This window comes from Podarcis filfolensis (assembly GCF_964270895.1).
Source record: "Podarcis filfolensis genome assembly, chromosome: 13".
Lineage (NCBI taxonomy): Eukaryota > Metazoa > Chordata > Lepidosauria > Squamata > Lacertidae > Podarcis > Podarcis filfolensis.
Genome location: NC_139615.1, coordinates 53,739,775 through 53,759,016, shown reverse-complemented (window position 1 = coordinate 53,759,016; position 19,242 = coordinate 53,739,775). Strand labels below are relative to the sequence as shown.

General features: G+C 44.1%; 1 protein-coding gene across 14 annotated transcripts in view; it reads right to left on the bottom strand.

Annotated features, from left to right (window-relative positions):
* The window catches only part of KIAA1671, a 121,548-nt gene that overhangs the window by 3,034 nt on the left and 99,272 nt on the right, over window positions 1-19,242 (bottom strand). For 5 of the 14 annotated variants that reach the window (XM_083583766.1, XM_083583772.1, XM_083583771.1 and 2 more), the window contains 5 exons: window positions 14,134-14,371; window positions 13,866-14,043; window positions 12,395-12,519; window positions 11,167-11,297; window positions 9,745-9,862 (listed from right to left, as the gene is read on the bottom strand). In XM_083583766.1, coding sequence (XP_083439892.1) covers window positions 9,784-9,862; window positions 11,167-11,297; window positions 12,395-12,519; window positions 13,866-14,043; window positions 14,134-14,371 — 751 coding nt within the window. In that variant the 3' untranslated portion in view covers window positions 9,745-9,783. Of the gene's footprint in view, window positions 1-5,208; window positions 7,063-8,179; window positions 9,072-9,179; window positions 9,863-11,166; window positions 11,298-12,394; window positions 12,520-13,865; window positions 14,044-14,133; window positions 14,372-19,242 lie in introns of those variants that run through there. The other 9 variants (XM_083583773.1, XM_083583769.1, XM_083583778.1 and 6 more) reach the window with 5 other exon arrangements.

The window sequence follows — 19,242 nt, the reverse complement described above, 5'->3', positions numbered from 1 at the left end:
TTCCTTCGCATCTCTATTAAAATAAGAGCAGGTGGCTGGTAATAGAGAAGAACTTTCTTTGCCACAGACTCTGGAGAGCCCCTGCAAGCCAAAGGAGGCCATGCTTTCATATATTATTATTATTATTATTATTATTATTATTATTATTATTATTATTAATATTATTATTATTATTATTATTATTATTATTATCATCATCATTATTATTATCATTATCATCATCAATAAATTATTACTATTATTACTATTATTATTGTTTAGCTGCTAACAACCCTCTTCAAATTCCTGATAGCCATCTTCAAATATCTCAAGGGCTGTTACAGGGAAGATGGAGCAAGCTTGTTTTCTCCTGCTCTGGAGGGTAGGACCTGAACCAATGGATTCAAGTTCTAAGAAAGGAGATTCAGACTAAACATCAGAAAAAACTTTTTGACAGTTCAACTGTGGAACAGTCTCCTTTGGGTGGACTCTCCTTCCTTGGAGGTTTTTAAGCAGAAGTTGGATGGTCCTTTGTCACGGCTGTTTTAGTTGAGATTCCTGCATTGCATTTACAAGTTAATGTTGAACTATAAAATAACAGAACAGGAGGTAGAAGGTGCCATTCAGAATATGCAGCTGGGCAAATCTCCAGGGCCGGATGGGTTAACTTCAAAATACTATAGATCTTTGAAAGATTGGATAATTGAAATTTCACTGAAAACTAAGATTTTATCAAGAATGTATAACTTGCTGTTGAAATGGAACAGGATGAAACGGTGAAATCTGCTATGATTAAATGGGCACAAGATGTTGGACATAACATCATGTTGGCTGACTGGGAACAGTTGTGGACCACAGGTATGAAATTTACGGCATGTAATGCCTTAAGAGAAAATATTATGAAAATGATATATAGGTGGTACATGACCCCAGTCAAGCTTCCAAAAATCTATCATTTGCCCGACAATAAATGTTGGAAATGTAAAGAAAATGAAGGTACATTCTTTCACCTCTGGTGGACGTGCCCAAGGATTAAGGCTTTCTGGGAAATGATTTATAATGAAATGAAAAAGGTATTTAAATATACCTTCCTGAAGAAACCAGAGGCCTTTCTCCTGGGCATGGTCGGCCAATTGGTGTCAAAGAAGGATAGAACTTTCTTTATGTATGCTACAACAGCAGCAAGAATACTCACTGCAAAGTATTGGAAGACACAAGATCTACCCACCCTGGAAGAATGGCAGACGAAGGTGATAGACTATATGGAATTGGCGGAAATGACTGGCAGAATCCGAGACCAGGGAGAAGAGTCGGTGGAAGAAGATTGGAAGAAATTCAAAGACTATTTACAGAAACATTGCAAAATAAATGAATGTTAAAATGATGTCGGAATGAATTTAAGTGGTTTTAGCAGCAATGTTAAAAAGGAGTATGTAAAAGTGGATTGTCAATAGGTGAAAATGTAAAGCTATAATATATTAAGATAAAGAATTAAGATAAAAATAAAGAGGGAAAGGATTTGCTGAAGTAACCATTTGAACTGGAATACAAAAAAGGGAGGTGTGAGGAGGTCAGGGAAATAAGTGAATGAAAGGCAAGATATGGAAAGATGGATTTACTTTTAACTGTTTTTATTTTTTCTGTATTTTGTACTTTTTGTTTCTTTTTTATTTCTATTTCTTTTTTACTTTTGTAACTCTTTTTGAAACTTTAATAAATATTATTTTTTAAAAAAAGAAAAAAGGAAAATACCAACAAATATTAAGTATTTGACATGCAATTTAATGGAGGAGGTATATAACTGTGTGCCTGAGCATGTTATGACATTTCTAACAATTCCTTCTTCCCATTGTCCCTGATTCATTAAATAAAATTATTTGACATACTAAAAAAAAAAAAAAGATTCCTGCATTCCAGGGGGTTGGACTAGATGATTCTTGAGGTCTGTTCCAAATCTACAATTCTAGGATTCTACAAGTAACTTGCGTCTGCTAATTCCAACAGGCAGGAGTGGCCCATTTCACCACTTGAAGCAAAATGGGAATTTCTCCCTCCTTCCCCCTCCCCACCCCATCCCTTCCCTTCCACCGCAGGAGCCTTGGTGTCAGGGAACTGCCATCAGCTCAGAGGCGGGAGGTGGAAGGGCAGTTGGTTTACAGGGAGCCGCCAAAGATTGTGAGAAGCAGCTTGTCCTCCGAGGAGGAGCGAAGCCATGCCTCCAGTGGGGAAAGGGATGCAGGGCTCGGAAGATGCACGGGAGAGCCGCAACACTGAACCTGAGCAAAGCGGGGGGGAGGCAGGTTCCCCCTTGCCCATGCCCTCTCTGCACAGAGAGGGGAGGCATAGGATGGGGGTAAAAAAACTGCTCTGCTGGGGAAAGTTTAAGGACCGCCCACTCCCAGATTCTGCTAGTGACTGAGCAGACATGGAAAAGAGTCGATCTGCATTGTGAACGTTTTGGACAGATAATAAAGCCTTGGAAAGACACCAACAGGAAGTCTTGCCTGTTTGCTCTTGAGCAACCAGGCCGGCATTTATAACACTTGGCATTTGCAAAGCGTTGCTGATGTGTTTCTCTGCTTGCGGACAGGGAAGCCGAGTGGTGGCCCCTCCTGCTGGAACACCCCCTCTCACCAGTGAGAGGGAGACATTCTGGGAGCAGGAGAAGCAGTGGGGCAGGTGGAGAACCACCTCTTGCATTTCCGCTGCCTGAGCCGGGTGCTTCCCCTTGCCTCATAGGTGGGCCAGCTTTGTCAATTAGGGAGGCAAAAAGTTTTCCCATTTATAAAGTTTCCAGAAACTTACAGACTTACACATTAAATATCTGGGGGGGTATGACTGACAGCTAAAAACATTAGACTTTAAAATATATTTAAAGACAATTACATAAATACTTGGAAAGAAATACAGTGGTACCTCGGTTTTTGAACAGCTTAGCTCCTGAACAACTTAGAACTTGAACGCTGCCTACCATTCAAGTGTTCTTACAAAAGTCAGTGTTCTGGTTTGCGAACTTTGCTTCGGAAGCCGAACATGCTCCTGAACTTCCGTTTTCACTGTTGAGCTGCTAATTTGCATTGCCCCATTGTAATCAAAGCCTTTTTCCTCCCATTTTCACTGTTGCACTGCTAATTTGCACCCCCCATTGTAATCAAAGCCTTCCCTTTCCAATTGCAGTGTTCTGAGGTGATATTTGGAGCTTATATTTGGTGCTTTTGTTTTTGCTATTTTTTGCATTTTTGTTTGTGTGGCTTCTTCGTTTGTGTGGCTTTTTGCATTTTTGTTTGTGTGGCTTGTTCTTCATTTTATTATTTATTTATTGATTGATTGATTGATTGATTGTGTGACTGCAGAAATGGATAAAAGCCCCCCATCCAAACATTGACTATCATCAGTGCAGGTAAGAAAAAAAATAATTTTAATTTTTATCATCTACAATACTTATTTTATAGTATAGTACATTGATTATTGCTTTCATTTTATGGATCAATGGTTTCGTTAGATAGTAAAATTCATGTTAAATTGCTGTTTTAGGGGTTGTTTTTACAAGTCTGGAACAGATTAATCCATTTTGCATTACTTTTTGTGGGAAAGCAAGTCTTGGTTTTGGAATGCTTTGATTTTGGAACAGACTTCTGGAACAGATTAAGTTTGAGAACCAAGGTACCACTATAAAAAGAAATTTAGAGATTTCGGGTAGGATGAATTTATCTTTTTGGGGAAGAATATGAGTGATACCGGTGATTGGAAGTACAGGACACTTCAAGGAATGGCAAAAAGTTATTTCTAGATTTATCTGGCAGGGAACGAAACCAAGGATAAAACATAAATTGTTAACAGATGCTAAAGAGAGAGGAGGCTTCGCCCTGCCAGATTTTAAATTATATTATGAAGCGTCCTGCAGTTGCTGGATCTGGGAATGGATAACATTGGGAAAAGAACGATTGGCTTACCTGAGGTGTAGATTTATGAAATGGGGACGCTGGGGAGAGTGGATTGGGTATTTCCTCTCACATGACCTCAGGCAAGAGCAAAGACTTGTGGGAGGCAGGCATTTCCTCAGTTTTTCGGATTTGCCAAGCAGTAACGTTCACCAATGCACCAGAAACAATAATAGCAGCCTGCCTCCCTTCCTGGCTCATAAATCAATAAAAATAGAAGCAACAGAGTCAATAGTACCCCTCCTAAAGGAAAAAAATCAGTGCGACTGCAGACCATCATAGGGAGGGTTCCACTGTCCCCAGCATCCCCAATTCATAAATCTACACTTCAGGTAAGCCAATCATTCTATTTATTTCATGGGACGCTGGGAACAGTGGATTGGGACATACCACAGCACTTCCCAATCCGGCTTACGCACTGACTACAAAACTTGGTATACACTGTATGGCCAAAAGCCGCCTCAGCTGAAGACATTTAGTTTAACTTACAATGCCTAGTGAAAGTGGAAGGAGGCGACCAAGTGGCTGCCCTACAAATCTCTATTAAAGTGGCATCAGCCATAAAGGCAGCAGAAGTCGAGGCTGAACCAGAGGACTGAGCAAAATATGAGATGGGTGGGGCAATTTCATAGTATCATAAGCTAAGGAAATGGCCGCCCTAATCCCTCTAGCTAAGGAAACTGAAGTGCCCTTTGCTCCTAAGGTGGAAGGATGAAAAGACACAAACAAAGAATTAGTGTACCGTATTTTTCGCTCCATAGGACGCATCAAGTTCTTTTGGGGGAAAATAAAGGAAAAAATTTTTATTTCCCCCCCCCCAGGTGCTTGTGGTGCCGGCAGCGGGGAGAAGCGCTCTTCTCCCCGCAGCCCGCCTTCAGACCAGGTCCGGGGACAGCGGGAAGACGCGCTGCGCCTCCCAGCTGTCCCCGGAGCTTGTGGGGCAGGCAGCGGGGAGAAGCGCTCTTCTCCCTGCCGCCCGCCCTCAGACCAGGTCCGGGGACAGCGGGGAGACGCGCTGCGCCTCCCCGCTGTCCCCGGAGCTTGCGGGGCAGGCAGCGGGGAGAAGCGCTCTTCTCCCCGCCGCCCGCCTTGAGATCAGGTCCGGGGACAGCGGGGAGACGCGCTGCGCCTCCCCACTGTCCCCGGAGCTTGCGGGGCTGGCGGCGGGGTCTCCCCTCTCACTCTGCAGGCTTCAGCGAAAGCCTGTGTTCGCCCTATAGGACGCACACACATTTCCCCTTCATTTTTGGAGGGGAAAAAGTGCGTCCTATAGAGCGAAAAATACGGTATATACACTTTTAAGGCTCTGCGGACATCCAAAGAGTGCCAAGCCTTTTCCAACGGATGTTTTGGATCAGCACAAAAAGTCAGGAGAATGAGTTCCTGTCGAATGTGGAATTTTGTAAGATCTTTTGGTAGAAAGGAGGGATCTTCCACCTTCTCCTAATGGAAGATGCATAAATGCTTTGCTACCGACAAGGCTGACAGTTCTGAAACTCATCTCACCTGAGGTATCGTAACCAAAAATAGGATTTCAAAAGAAAGGTTCTTTAAGGAAATTTGGCATAGTGGTTCAAATGGAGGCCGTTGCAGTGCTGACAGAACAGAATGCAAGTTCCATGATGGAAAACGGTACTCACTGGAGGATGCTGTAACATAGTTCCTTTGAGGAAAGGTTTGATTAGCAACGTTCTGTGACAGCGAAGAACAGCCAGCAGAACTTAAAGTCGAAGAAATGGTGGAAAGGTGACATTTTAAAGTATTAGGCCATAGACCATTTTGCAGACCATGTTGGAGATAGTGGAGAACTCTGCGTGGCCACAGCTTTACACTAGGAGGTAAAGGCTGACCATGTTGATTGATAAATACATCTTGCGGATGGACATCTGGAAGCTAGAATGGTGGAGATAACAATCTCATCCAGACCACGATATTTCAGTCTATAGCGCTCAAACGCCATGCAGTCAGGTTCAACCATTGTAGGATTGGATGAGTCAATGGTTCCTGGCGAAGTAAATTGGAAGTAAATACAGGAAGATGAAATGGTGGTGCCACTGAAAGCCTGAATCTCTGACAGCCAAGGTCTGCGGGGCCAGAATGGTGCAACAAGACCCACCTGAGCTGTTTCCAACCTGATCTTTCAGAGGACTCTCGGAATGATAGCTTGAGGAGGGAAGGCATACAATAATTCCTTCGGCCATGGTGTCATTAGGGCATCCCAGGTGTCTGCTTGGTTGTCTTTGAACCTGCCAAAGTAATGGGGTAGCTGACAGTTTAGCTTGTGAGCAAAGAGATCGACTTGTAGAGGACCCCAGCATTGTTCAATCTGAAGAAACTCCTGTTCATTCAGTATCCATTCCCCTTGATTTACCTGGGATCTGCTCAATCAAACTGTTTGCCGTCACCGGTGGTAAGATCTGCCGTGAGGCTGAGGAGTTGACTCTCAGCCCAACTGAAGAGAAGAGCCATCTCTTTCTGGAGAGATTCCAAATGGGTCTCTCCTTAATGAGATATGTGGACTTTTGTTGTTGAGTTGTCTGTTCAAAGTGATGGAGTTGAAGACGAGAGGAGAAGCAAACAATTGCCAGTCTGGCTGCTCTCAACTCTAGCCATTTGATGGAGTAAGTGGCCTTCGGAGGCATTGAGTGTAGAGAGATTAAACCTTGTAAACATGGTTACCTGAATGCTGCAGGGATTTCTGAATGGAGTGCCTTTCCAAAGACTGGAGGTTTGCGCAGCATGGACAGTTTGAGTTGAGGAGATAAGAGCAAAGACCTGGGCCAATTTTGAATGATCTCTCATTGATGCAGAAGTAAAAACCACTGCAGGGTTCTTGTGTGGTGTTTCGCTCAAGGTGTAATCTGAGAGGCTCACATGCAGAGACCTAGAATTGTTGCCAGTTGTTTGGCTGCCATCTTTTTTGTCTTTAAGATTGAAGCTGCCGCTGTGGAGATTTTGCTGATCTGCTCTGGTGAAGAGTCACGAGATTTGAACCGTATCTAGCCGGGTACCTAAGTGAATGATCCTTTGTGATGGAGCCAAGCAACTTTTTTTGTAGTTGATCAAGAAGCTGTGAGATTGAGGGTGATCTGCAAATGGAGATGAGCCTGTTGAAGGGATGTTGCCTGGAGGAGCAGGTCGTCTAGGAACGGATAAATATGAACGCGTTCTCTTCCAATGCCACAATCATAGACTATGGGAAATGGCACAAGCATACATCTCTCCAATGCAGTCACAAGTGGATTGGGTCTGCAAGACGCAGAATAATAAGTGAAAATAATAATAAACAATTGAATCACTCCTTAACTAGGAGGTTCAGAAGCAGTCTATCAGTGCCTGCTCACTCCGTTGCCATGACTGCGAACTGGGAGGAGAATATATTGCTGAGGAATAATAACCCCAACTCCTTCTGCCGTACCACGAACTAGGAGAGTAGTCAATATGAAGCCTTAATGAAGCCTGAAATGATACAGAAAATAATGGCTAAAGGCTGTAGAAATCACCAAAGAAATGAGGTGGTGATTTGGAGCCAGCAGCCACTAAAATTGAGCTGCAATTGCAAAAAGACTTGGGTAGGATCCCACCCCCCCCCCATCTTTAAATCTGATAAATGTGGCAAAATGGAGCCACAGCATGCAAAAAATGAGCATATTCAGTGACCGTGAAGGAGAACATTATACAAGGATGCTCTGCAAGAAAGTATACAAAATAAACTAAAAACAAGAAGAACTAAGGTTGCTAAGGGAAACAACCAGGGTTGGGAGGGATGAAATATTTTTTGGAGCGTGTGTGTGTGTATGCAAGACTCAAAGACGGGGTAAGTGGCTAAAACTAAGCAGGACTAGATAAAATAAAGCAATAATAAAATGAGATCAAAATTGAAAAACTTATCTGAAGAAGGAAAGCCAGGCAAAACAGACTGCTGAGTCAGGCAGGAGAAAAAAGACTGAGGAGGAAGTGCCTACCTCCCACAAGTCTTTGCTCCTGCCTGAGGTCATGCGAGAGGAAATACCCAATCCACTGTCCCCAGCGTTCCATGAAATAAATTGCAGATCTTTTAAATCTAGAAGGACATGATAATAGATTTGGATGGCACAAATACTTATGTTATGAAAAAGCAAAGGTGCATAAAGGTTTTCAGAACCACTTAATAAGAAAATAAATTTTTATGATAAGGGGAAAATATAAAAACTTATTAGAAGAAAAAACATCTTGGTGGCTTTAGAAACAATATCACTGAAATAATTGGCCGACTAGGAGGCGATAAGAGATTTATTAACGGATTGGTATCACCAATTAGATTATATCTCTAAGACAGATAAAAAGAAAAGTTTTAGTTGTGAAATATCAAGATTTCAAAAAGAGTTGTTAGAAAATAATGTTAAATTATTGTCCAAAATGTCTAGTTTGCTTTTAGAGTGGCATACAAATATGAACAAGTCAGTAATGATACACTGGGCAAAGGATTTGGGATATAATATCCAAATGGCAGATTGGGAAAGGTTATGGAAAACAGACTTGAAATTTACAGTGCACTGAAAGAAAACTATATGAAAATGATGTACCAGTGATATCTGACACCTACTAAGCTGACAAAAATGTATAGGACAAGTACAAATACCTGCTGGACATGTAAAGAAAAAGAAGGTACCTTTTACCATATGTGGTGGAACTGTAAGGTAATAAAAGCTTTCTGGGAGATGATATATAATGAAATGAAAAAAATGCTTAAAATAACCTTTCTTAAGAAACCAGAAGCTTTTCTATTAGGAATTACAGGTACCAACATTCCAAAGGAACAGAAAAGACTTTTCATGTATGGAACAACAGCTGCCCAGATGTTACTCACCCAGAAATGGAAAGAACACAAAGTCCCTACCAGAGAGGAGTGGCAAACCAAACTGATGGACCATGCCGAGATGGCAAAACTGACTGGAAAACTCAGAAACCAAGAGGATAAAAACTTTATAAAAGAATGGGGAAAATTTATAAGTTATTTAGGAAACCACTGTAAGCAGATGGAAACATTAGCAGGACTTTGATTTCATTTGTAGTGTAACAATTACCATGTATAATATGGATTGATATAAAAGTTGCAGTAGCGAAGAATATGTAGTAATATATGTAGTGATGGCCAAAATTGTTTTGGGACTACATCTGTTTTGGGACTACAACTCCCATCATCCCTAGCTAACAGGACCAGTGGTCAGGGATGTTGGGAATTGGTAGTCCCAAAACAGATGGTGGGCCAAGTTTGGCCATCACTGATTAAATGTTTAAAATGGGACCCCATGGAGTGGATTGGGGGAAGTCCTCAGATTTGGAGAAATCTCTATATATGGATATATATTTGGATACTTTTTATAACTTTGTACAGTCATACCTCGGGTTGAATGTGCTTCGCATTGAGCATGTTCGAGTTGCGCTCCGCGGCAACCTGGAAGTAACAGAGCGCGTTACTTCCAGGTTTTGCCGCTCGTGCATGCGCAAATGCTCAAAATGACGTCACGCTCATGCACGGAAGCAGCAAACCGCAACCCGCCCACGTGCTGTCGCTTGTTACGTTCGCTTCAGGATGCGAATGTGGCTCCGGAACGGATCCTGTTCGCATCCCGAGGTACCACTGTATTTGTAAAACCAACTAAAAATGATTTCAAAAAAACAAAAAGTTTCTAAAAAATGCTCGCCACCCCAGCATCTGGAATCCAGAGCTCCTCAATGAGACATTATTGCTGATGGCCCCATGTCACCCCGCCCTTTCCCCCCTGCATTGGGCCACGCTCATTTGCTCTGCAGACCCTCTTCCACTCAACAGGCAGCTAACCCCTTCACCGCCACTGCTGCCACCTCCAGACCTCGGTCGTCACACTTGGTTCTCGTATTGGCTCTGCCTCTTCTTGGACTTCAGCTCCTTCAGCCAATGTGGAGACAGCTCCTCCAACCTGGAATGCAGGAAACAGGCCTGGGTCACCCCCTTTACAAACAAATGCACATCCCATTCGAGGTCCTTCCATGAGAAATTCATTACTGGGGAGCTGAAATAAGGAGGGTGCCTGCATCTCGCAAGCCCATCTTCCCTCTGCCCTTAGCCCTTGTTTGGTCCTCTTTGCGCACAGGTGAGAAGGCGGGGAACACATCCTGGTTGCCCAAAGTTTCAGCAACACCTTTGGATTCAATCCTACTAATGCATCTAAAGGAGGATCTTTTCCCTCTGCACTGCATGGCGGGATGTGCAGCCATTGCTCCCTCACAGCTTATCAAGCTGAGCTTGGCTGGGGCGGAAGTTCGGAAGTCTTGCCAATGCAGCCCTGGCTGGTGATTATGGTCGCCTGAACCCAGAAAGACAAGGTGGTGTCGGCCCACTTTCCTCAGCAACTGCTTTGCGCTTCCTCCCACTGACACCATGAGTGAAGCCTTTGTTTGCCTTTTGAGATGCTGCCAGATGACCAAATCTGATAGAAGGTGCAGCGAACAGGATGATACAGTTCTGCTGGGTGATTCCTTATTGGCTTCACTCACAGAACAAGAAGAAAAAACTTAAAATACGGACATTGAAAATAGTAGCTTATCTGGGGCTGGAAACAGGGCAATCAAAAAACAAAGAAACTGCATGAGTTCCCCAAGTTTCCCCAAGAGGCTTTTCATGCCTTTTGAAAGCACACTTCTCATTTAAAAAATGTTTTAAGTGCAAAAACTCAGCAAAGTGCTGGTATTTATGTAAATACAGTCTCAAAACTGGGGACGAGAATAGGGTCTGTATGTAGTCTGGAATGTAGTACAGTGGTACCTTGGTTCAAGAACAGCCCTGTTTATGAACTATTTGGAATATGAATTCCGCAAAACTGAAAGTAGTGTTCCGGTTAGCAAACTTTACCTTGGTCTATGAACGGAAGCAAAATGGTGGGAGGGCACCGGTGGCGGGAGGTCTCATTAGGGAAAGCACACCTCAGTCTAAGAACGGCTTTGGTTTAAGAACGCACTTCCAGAATGGATTAAGTTCGTAAACTGAGGTGCCACTGTATAAGCTGTAGAATTCCACTTCAAGATGTATAATTTTAAAGTCACCAGCCCTTATGACTATAAAGGCATTTAAAGTATTTGGGCAACCCCTGCTGGAATCTCAGAAACCAAAAGACTTTTGGGAAGCTAGAAGGTGGGGCTTTCACAAGTAGCAAAGCAGTAAAATCTGCAGAAAAACTTAAAGGTGAATTTATCAGAATGTCACCCTGACAACAAGCCTCCTCACCTCTCTTCTTTCTCCGTGCCAACAGGCAGAACTCTGCCAGCAGGAACTCCAGCCTGAAACGGGAATTTTGGTGACTTGGACAACTGCACTTCTCCTGTTCCATCTGGTTCATGTCTTTTCCTGAGTTGAGCCTGGAGGGTGGCGAGAGGGGAACCCTCTGGTAAATGTCACGGTTGGATCACAAGTTTCACAAAAGGCAGCGTGAGAAAGGGACCCATCAGCAATGAGCTCACTCCAAGAAATGTCTAGCCAAGGGCCATCACCAGGCAGGGGTGGTTATGCATCATGTGGAGGGGCATGATTTCAGGGATGGAGCACCCGGCTAGTGCATCCAGTCACCAAGTAATCAAGGAGCAGCTCGTGGAAAAGACCTGAGGAGGCCTTTGAGGGGAGACCAGGCTGAGACCAGACTGCCCTAACACTTACGACACCCAGCAGATCTCTGCAGTTTGCAGAACAGTCTCTCCTGCAAGTTCCCAAAACCCTACTCCATAGGAACTCAGGACAGGGCTTTTAGTGCAGCTGCAACTGTTCTGTGGAAGAGCATCTCGGATGAGAGACGGAAGGAGTCCACTTTCTGGAAACAGCTGAAGACATTTTTGTTCCAACAGGCTTTCCCAACCAGATAAACCATGGACTTTGCCATGAATGCCTATTTTGTATGGTTTTAATCTTGTTTCAAATGTATTTGTTACTTTAGTGTTTCTAACTGCTTTTAATTATCTGACGTGTAAATCACCTTGAGATGGTGGTTTGGAAGGCAATAAATAAATTAATTGTAGCAATAATACAATAATACAAACATTCTGACACGGTAAGGGGCAGCTTCCTAAATCTTCAGGCAGCATGGAATGGAGGCTCACAGCACAGGGCATGGGCCTCCCAGCTGTCTACTGGGCATCCTGTTCCCAGTCTCCAGTCACTGGCCCCTTCCTCCCACACCGTTCCACTGCCTCCTTGCATGCAACATGTGAGGTACCCCATTTCCATAGCCCACCCTCAGGTGCCTTTGGGGCTCAGAATGGGCTCCAGGTATTCCCATTGGTACCCAAAGTACCCCCAAGACATTTCTCTTCTTGTGCTACCAAATTACATGAACTAGTACCACGTGTTTCTCAGCGCAGGTTGAGGCAGAATCAACCTCTCCACAGTGTCTCTGAAATATACTCCACGACAGGTTCCCAATGCTAAGGACAAGTGTGTATGGGGGGGGTGCACCAACATTCACCTTGAGGGCTGAGTGGTCCATCCCTGGAAAGACAGGGAGCCTCTGCAGCTGAGAGATGGGCGACCTCTCTGTTGGCTGTGGGTTTCCGTCCTCACCAGAGTCTTCTTTCTTGGCTGAGTTTTCTGCTTAAGAATGAGGATTACTCATGAGGCTTCAGACACTTTGGGAGGGAGGGAGGGAAGGAAGGCACAAAACACAGGGCTAGAAACCCACTGCTTGGCCCCCTCCCACCAGCAGCTTCTGTCTCCTTTCAAAGCAGTCCTTGGGATGACTTTCCAATCAATTCTCCCAAGCCAGAAGCACCAGAAAGCAGCTTGGTCAGCCGGGGGATGCGACTTCACCCTCTGCCATCTTTGCTCCTGCCCAGGCCTCTGTGACTTTGCTGACCAGGTCCCTCTATCTCCAATCTCCCTGTGGTGGAAAGGTCAGGCACTGTGGCCCCAAGACTAGCCAAGGGCCCACTGCTGCTCCAACAACCACCCGCTTTGCAACCAGAGGCACCATGGGGGAATTCTGGGTCTACACAACCTTTCCTGACCCTTCCAGGTACAGAGGTGACTGGAGAGGTAGCAGGGCAGCAGTAATAAGATCCTTGCTGGCTGGGAGGTGAAAATCAAGTTTAGCCTCCCCCTCCCTTCTTTCCTGCATTTGCACCTGGAGAACTGCAGCCTGTTGAAGAGCCAGAAGGCTGAGCCAGTGAGTCCCACAGCTACAGCTGCTTCCAGAAAGAAGCCCGTCGCATGGGCCATTGTGTTGTGGGTGGCAGCTGTGTTTTGGTCCGAGCACAAATGCAGCTTGGGAAAGTATGAAGTATGAATCACCGTGTGCTGCTAAATGGATTTACGTCCACATTTGTATTTACTATAGCTTTATTGTATTGTCTCTCATATTAATTTGTTCACCGTTTTGTGGGTCTTGGCCAGAAAACAGTATAGAAACAAGTGGACGAAGATGATGATGAAAGTCTCGGAGCCGCACTGATGGGTACTTCCAACCTACAAAGGCGGGAAGTGCCCAGTTCCATGTGCTTTTGGCTAAGGTCTCCCACCTCACCTCTCCCTCACAGTGAACCATCCAGATAGGAAGCTAGAGAGCATGTAGCTGCACCTGACAATGTATCCGTTGGACACTATTCTAAGGGCACAACGACCAGGCATACAGCTCTGTGCTATCCAACACCCTTTCAACGTGCTCAAGGATGGCAAGTAATCCAGGTTCAAATTGGCTGGGATCCTGCAGCTTGGCTCGCTTACTTGTATCACTCATGGAACTATTTGGCAGATTCTGGGGATTTGGGACAGGTTATATAGCACAGGGTCTGGTTATATAGCACATGAGTCTGACCAAACTGCGGGAGGCAGTGGAAGATAGGAGTGCCTGGCGTGCTCTGGTCCATGGAGTCACGAAGAGTCGGACACGACTAAACGACTAAACAACAACAATATAGCACAGGACACCTTCCCTCTGCTACCTGTGGAGCCCTTGAACAACCACGTGCTGTCTGCCTCTTCTGTCACAGAGAGCCGCTGCTCAGTGTCTCCCCCGGTGCTTCTTCTGAGCGAGTGAGAAATTGGGGCTCGGTGCTGGCGCCTCCTTTTGCTGAGCTGCACGCGGGTTTTCAAGACACTGGAGTCCAGCACAGGAGTTTGCTTTGAGAAGAACAAACACACATGCTGTCAAACACAGACCTGCAACACTGCCTGCAACGTGTACCTCAGGGACATGCCTCAAGAACTTACCTCCAGGAAGGAGAAGTCTGGGCCGTCCCCTGCTAACGCAGGGACCTTAGCCCCGTCTGCAGATTCTACATCTGTGCTGAAGCGGTCCAGACTGGTGCTCCTGTGGTCCCTGGAGGAATCCTGCTGGTCGGTTGCAGAGGCAGGATCTGTTTGAGAGAAGGACGAGAACCGGCTGCTGGGGGGCTGTTTCCGGGCTGAAGCCATGTTGCTTTCTGAGGAAGGGGACTCTGGCACAAAGCTACGACAACCAAGGGGAACAGAGCAGTGGTTAGCCAGAGGAATACAAAGCAGGGAAGGCTGGGGGGTGACTGAATCACCCCCAACCCAGGAGACAGCTGCCTCTTGAAGCAGGCTGCTTAAAGCTCAACCTCACCTCCTGTGTTGGGAGGCCCGCCTTTCTTGTCCCCAGAACTGACTCAATGGCACAAACAACATGTGGAGTGCTATTTTCCCTAGAGGCCCACCCAGATGTTAAGATCAGCAGAGGGGGCCCTTTCGGTAGCTCCCTCAGGATTGCAGGGTGGGGGTGTGGGGCTGGAGAGGGCCTTCTCTGTTGCAACCCCTGAGTTGTGGGACCTGCACCATACAGCCTTGGGGAAATGCCGAAACCCTGGCCTTTGGCACCTGAGATGTGTATCTTTAGGATCCCTCTTAGTTCTGTGATTCTAAATTGTTTTAAACTGTTTTTGATGCTGTTTTTGAATGTTGTAACCTGCCCTGGGACCTTAGGGAGGAGGACAGTTAATGAATAACAGTAGTAATACTGACAATAACCTATTATCTCACTTGGCATTCTTCCTTTCTTGCCCCTTTCTTGCCACAGAGCACAGGAAGTGATATGTTTACAAAGCCAAGGAGAAGCAGGGGGTCCCAGGATGCCCTGCAACACTGAAGAGTCCAGGTACCAAGGAAGAAAACACTGACTGCATCTTGGAAGGAAGTGCAGAACTGCCATTTCGGAGTTTCCATGAAGAGAATGATGGACATTTTAAGAGAAAAGCCCCAGTGATCATACCCAAAGAACCATCTTGTCCCTTACTCTTTCCCCACAGTGGTTAGCCAGATTGGGAACCCACACACTGCACGCCCACAGGCTTCTATACACCAACATCAGACCAATGGTTCAGGTTGAAGGGATTACCTGGGGCTGCTAAGAAGCAGCAGAGGGGGCTGAAGGTATAAAGGAGTATCAGGCTTTGGAAAGCCTGGTTGTCACATGCAGGAGGCGTTTGAGAAGAATGGAAAAGCAAAGCCCATTTCAGCCTGGTCCAAGATGGCTAAAGACTGACAGCTCCCTCCATGGACCCCTATGGGACCTAGGCTGGCTTTTGAAACCCTGGGGGGGGGGGTCTCCTCTCCTGTGAAGGGCTGTTGTCCACGGCAAAAGACAAAGGGGGGGTGCACAGGGCCAGCAGCATTACTGAGCACTCTTTCTCTGTGCAACCTGTCTGCTTCCTTCCCTCAACTCTTCCTTTGCTTCAGCACCCCCCTCCCCACAATTATTCACCCTCTATTAAGACAGATCTGAACTGGTCACTTGCAGAGGACCACATGGAGTTAGGCAGGCTCCCCAGTCCCAGTTCAGCAATTATTCTGGATGGTAACTCAGTGACATCCCCTAAAGGGACCCTTCCTGGCCAAATCAGCATTCCCAAATGGTTTCTAATGACAGCAGCAGAAGCGTGGAATAGTTTGACAACCTCCTGGAGCCTGGCTGTTATTAGCAGGTGGCCACCTGGCTGAGACACAAACTCCACCCTCCCACCCCAAGGAAGGCTGCTCACGTCTGAACTCACCAACAGTGAACAGAAGCCTGAAACAACTAAGCATCATCTCACAGCACCATTTTAGAGGCTGCTGCCTTAAAAAAACACTGAACAGGCATATTTCTCAAGCTCTGGTGCCGACTGACTGAGAGGCAGACAGGCCTTGAAAAGAACAGAAGGATTCTCAAGAACAGAATCCTTAGGCAGCTTCTTCTGCCCAGAAATGGCAGCACCAGGCAGCCAAAGGCAGCCTCTTCTCATCAGCTCTCCAGGTCAATTAAGACCACCTCCTAATGAGCTCCTAAAGACCTCACCATTTGCAGTGAAGGGTATCTTTAACTCAGGGATCAGCAAACTTTTTCAGCAGGGGGCCGGGGACCAGATACAGCCCAATTGCCTCCTAAATCTGGCCCACGGATGGTCCAGGAATCAGCATGTTTTTACATGAGTAGAATGTGTCCGTTTATTTAAAATGCATCTTTGGGTTATTTATGGGGCATAGGAATTCATTCATTTCACCCCAAAAAGTATAGTCCAGCCCCCCACAAGGTCTGAGGGAAAAAGTTTGCTGCTGGAAAGGTTTGCTGACCCTTGCATTAAAGGATGGACCTCTGCCTGGAAAGATGGATAACTGATGTTATACAGTGGTTCCGCTCCTTCCTCCTGGGTCGTGTCCAGAAAGTGGTGGTGGGGGATGAGTGTTCAGACCCCTGGGCTCTCACTTGTGGGCTGCCTCAGGGTTCCATCCTCTCCCCCCATGCTTTTCTTTTTTTTCCCATATAATATTTATTGGGATTTTACAAAAACATCAGTTTACAAAATACAAAAAAGAACATATGAAAATAAAAAAATAAAAAAGGAAACCTAAAAAAAATACATAAAAAAGAAAAAATACAAATACAAATATAATATACAAAAAACGGATAGGTAAAAGAGAATTAAAAACAAATCCATTTTTTATAACTTTATGCTCATTAACTTGTTTCCTTGACCTCCTCACACCTCCCCTTTTTGTATTCCCATTTAGATAATCAAATCAGCAAATCCTTACCCTCTTTCATTTATCTTAACTCTATATCTTAACATATTATAACTCTATATTTTCATCCATTATCAATTCATTTTTGCATATTCTTATTAACTTTGTTGCTAATACCCCCTATTCAATCCAATCATCATTTTAACATTCATTAATTTTACAATATTTCTGTAGATAGTCTTTAAATTTCTTCCAATCTTCTTCCACCAACTCTTCTCCCTGGTCTCGGATTCTGCCAGTCATTTCCGCCAGTTCCATATAGTCCATCACCTTCATCTGCCACTCTTCCAGGGTGGGTAAATCTTGTGTCTTCCAATACTTTGCAATCAGTATTCTTGCTGCTGTTGTAGCATACATAAAGAAAGTTCTGTCCTTCTTTGGCACCAATTGGCCGACTATGCCCAGGAGAAAGGCCTCTGGTTTCTTCACGAAGGTATATTTAAATACCTTTTTCATTTCATTATAGATCATCTCCCAGAAAGCCTTAATCTTTGGGCACGTCCACCAAAGGTGAAAGAATGTACCTTCATTTTCTTTACATTTCCAACATTTGTTATTAGGCAAATGATATATTTTTGCAAGCTTGACTGGTGTCATGTACCACCTATATATCATTTTCATAATATTCTCTCTTAAGGCATTATATGCCGTGAATTTCATACCGGAAGTCCACAACTGTTCCCAGTCAGCAAACATAATGTTATGACCAATATCTTGTGCCCATTTAATCATTGCAGATTTAACCGTTTCATCCTGCGCATTCCATTTTAACAGCAAGTTATACATTCTTGAAAGTATCTTAGTTTTGGGATCTAACAGTTCTGTTTCCAATTTTGATTTTTCCACCTGGAAGCCAATTTTTTTGTCCAAATTATAGGCCTCTCTTATTTGATAATAATGAGGCCAGTCTCGCACTTTATCTTTTAATTTCTCAAAACTCTGCAATTTCAATTTCTCTCCTTCTTGTTCCAATATTTCCCAATATTTCGGCCATTTGGCCTCCATATTGAGCTTTTTCTGAGCCTTCGCTTCCATTGGTGACAACCACCTAGGGGTTTTATTTTCCAATAAGTCTTTGTATCTTATCCAGACATTGAACAATGCTTTCCTGACAATATGGTTTTTAAATGCTTTATGTGCTTTAACCTTGTCGTACCACAAATATGCATGCCACCCAAAAACATTATTAAAACCTTCCAAATCCAAAATGTCTGTGTTCTCAAGAAGCAGCCAGTCTTTCAACCAGCAGAATGCTGCTGATTCATAGTAAAGTTTAAGGTCTGGCAGGGCAAATCCGCCTCTTTCCTTTGCATCAGTTAATATTTTAAATTTTATTCTAGGCTTCTTGCCCTGCCAGACAAATCTAGAAATGTCTCTCTGCCACTTCTTGAAACAGTCCATCTTGTCCAAAATTTGCAATGATTGAAACAGAAATAACATTTTTGGCAATACATTCATCTTTATAGCTGCAATTCGACCCAACAAGGAAAGCTTCAAACTTGACCATATTTCTAAGTCTTTTTTCACTTCTGTCCAACATTTCTCATAGTTATCTTTAAATAAATTTAAGTTCTTAGCAGTCATATTAACCCCCAGATATTTTACTTTCTTAACTAATGTTAAACCTGTCTCCTTCTGAAACCTCTCTTTCTCAATTGGTGTTAAATTTTTCTCAAGAACTTTAGTTTTTGACTTGTTCAGCTTAAATCCTGCCACATGACCAAATTCTTGAATCAGTTCTAATACTCTTTTCATACTAGATTCTGGCTCCTGTAACGTCAAAACTAGGTCATCTGCAAAAGCTTTCAGTTTGTATTGTTTGGCTCCGACCTGGATACCTTTAATCAGACGGTCCCTTCTAATCATATTTAGCAAAACCTCCAGGACCGAAATAAAAAGCAATGGGGAAATTGGGCAGCCTTGTTGTGTACCTTTCTCTATCTTAAATTCCTCTGTCATCACATTATTGACTATTAGCTTAGCCTTTTGTTCTGAGTAAATTGCACTTATACCATTTTCAAACCCTTGACCCACCCCCATCCCCTGGAGATTTTTCTTCATAAAATTCCAAGAAATATTATCAAAGGCTTTCTCCGCATCTATGAAAATTAAAACTGCTTTAGTATTAATATTCACTTGCAACTTCTCCAAAATGTTGATTATGTTCCTTGTGTTGTCAGACAAGTGCCTACCTGGGAGAAAGCCAGCTTGGTCCTTATGTATCTCTTCCACTAATACTTTTTTTAATCTATTAGCCAAAATATCAGCAAATATTTTGTAATCCACATTGAGCAGGGATATGGG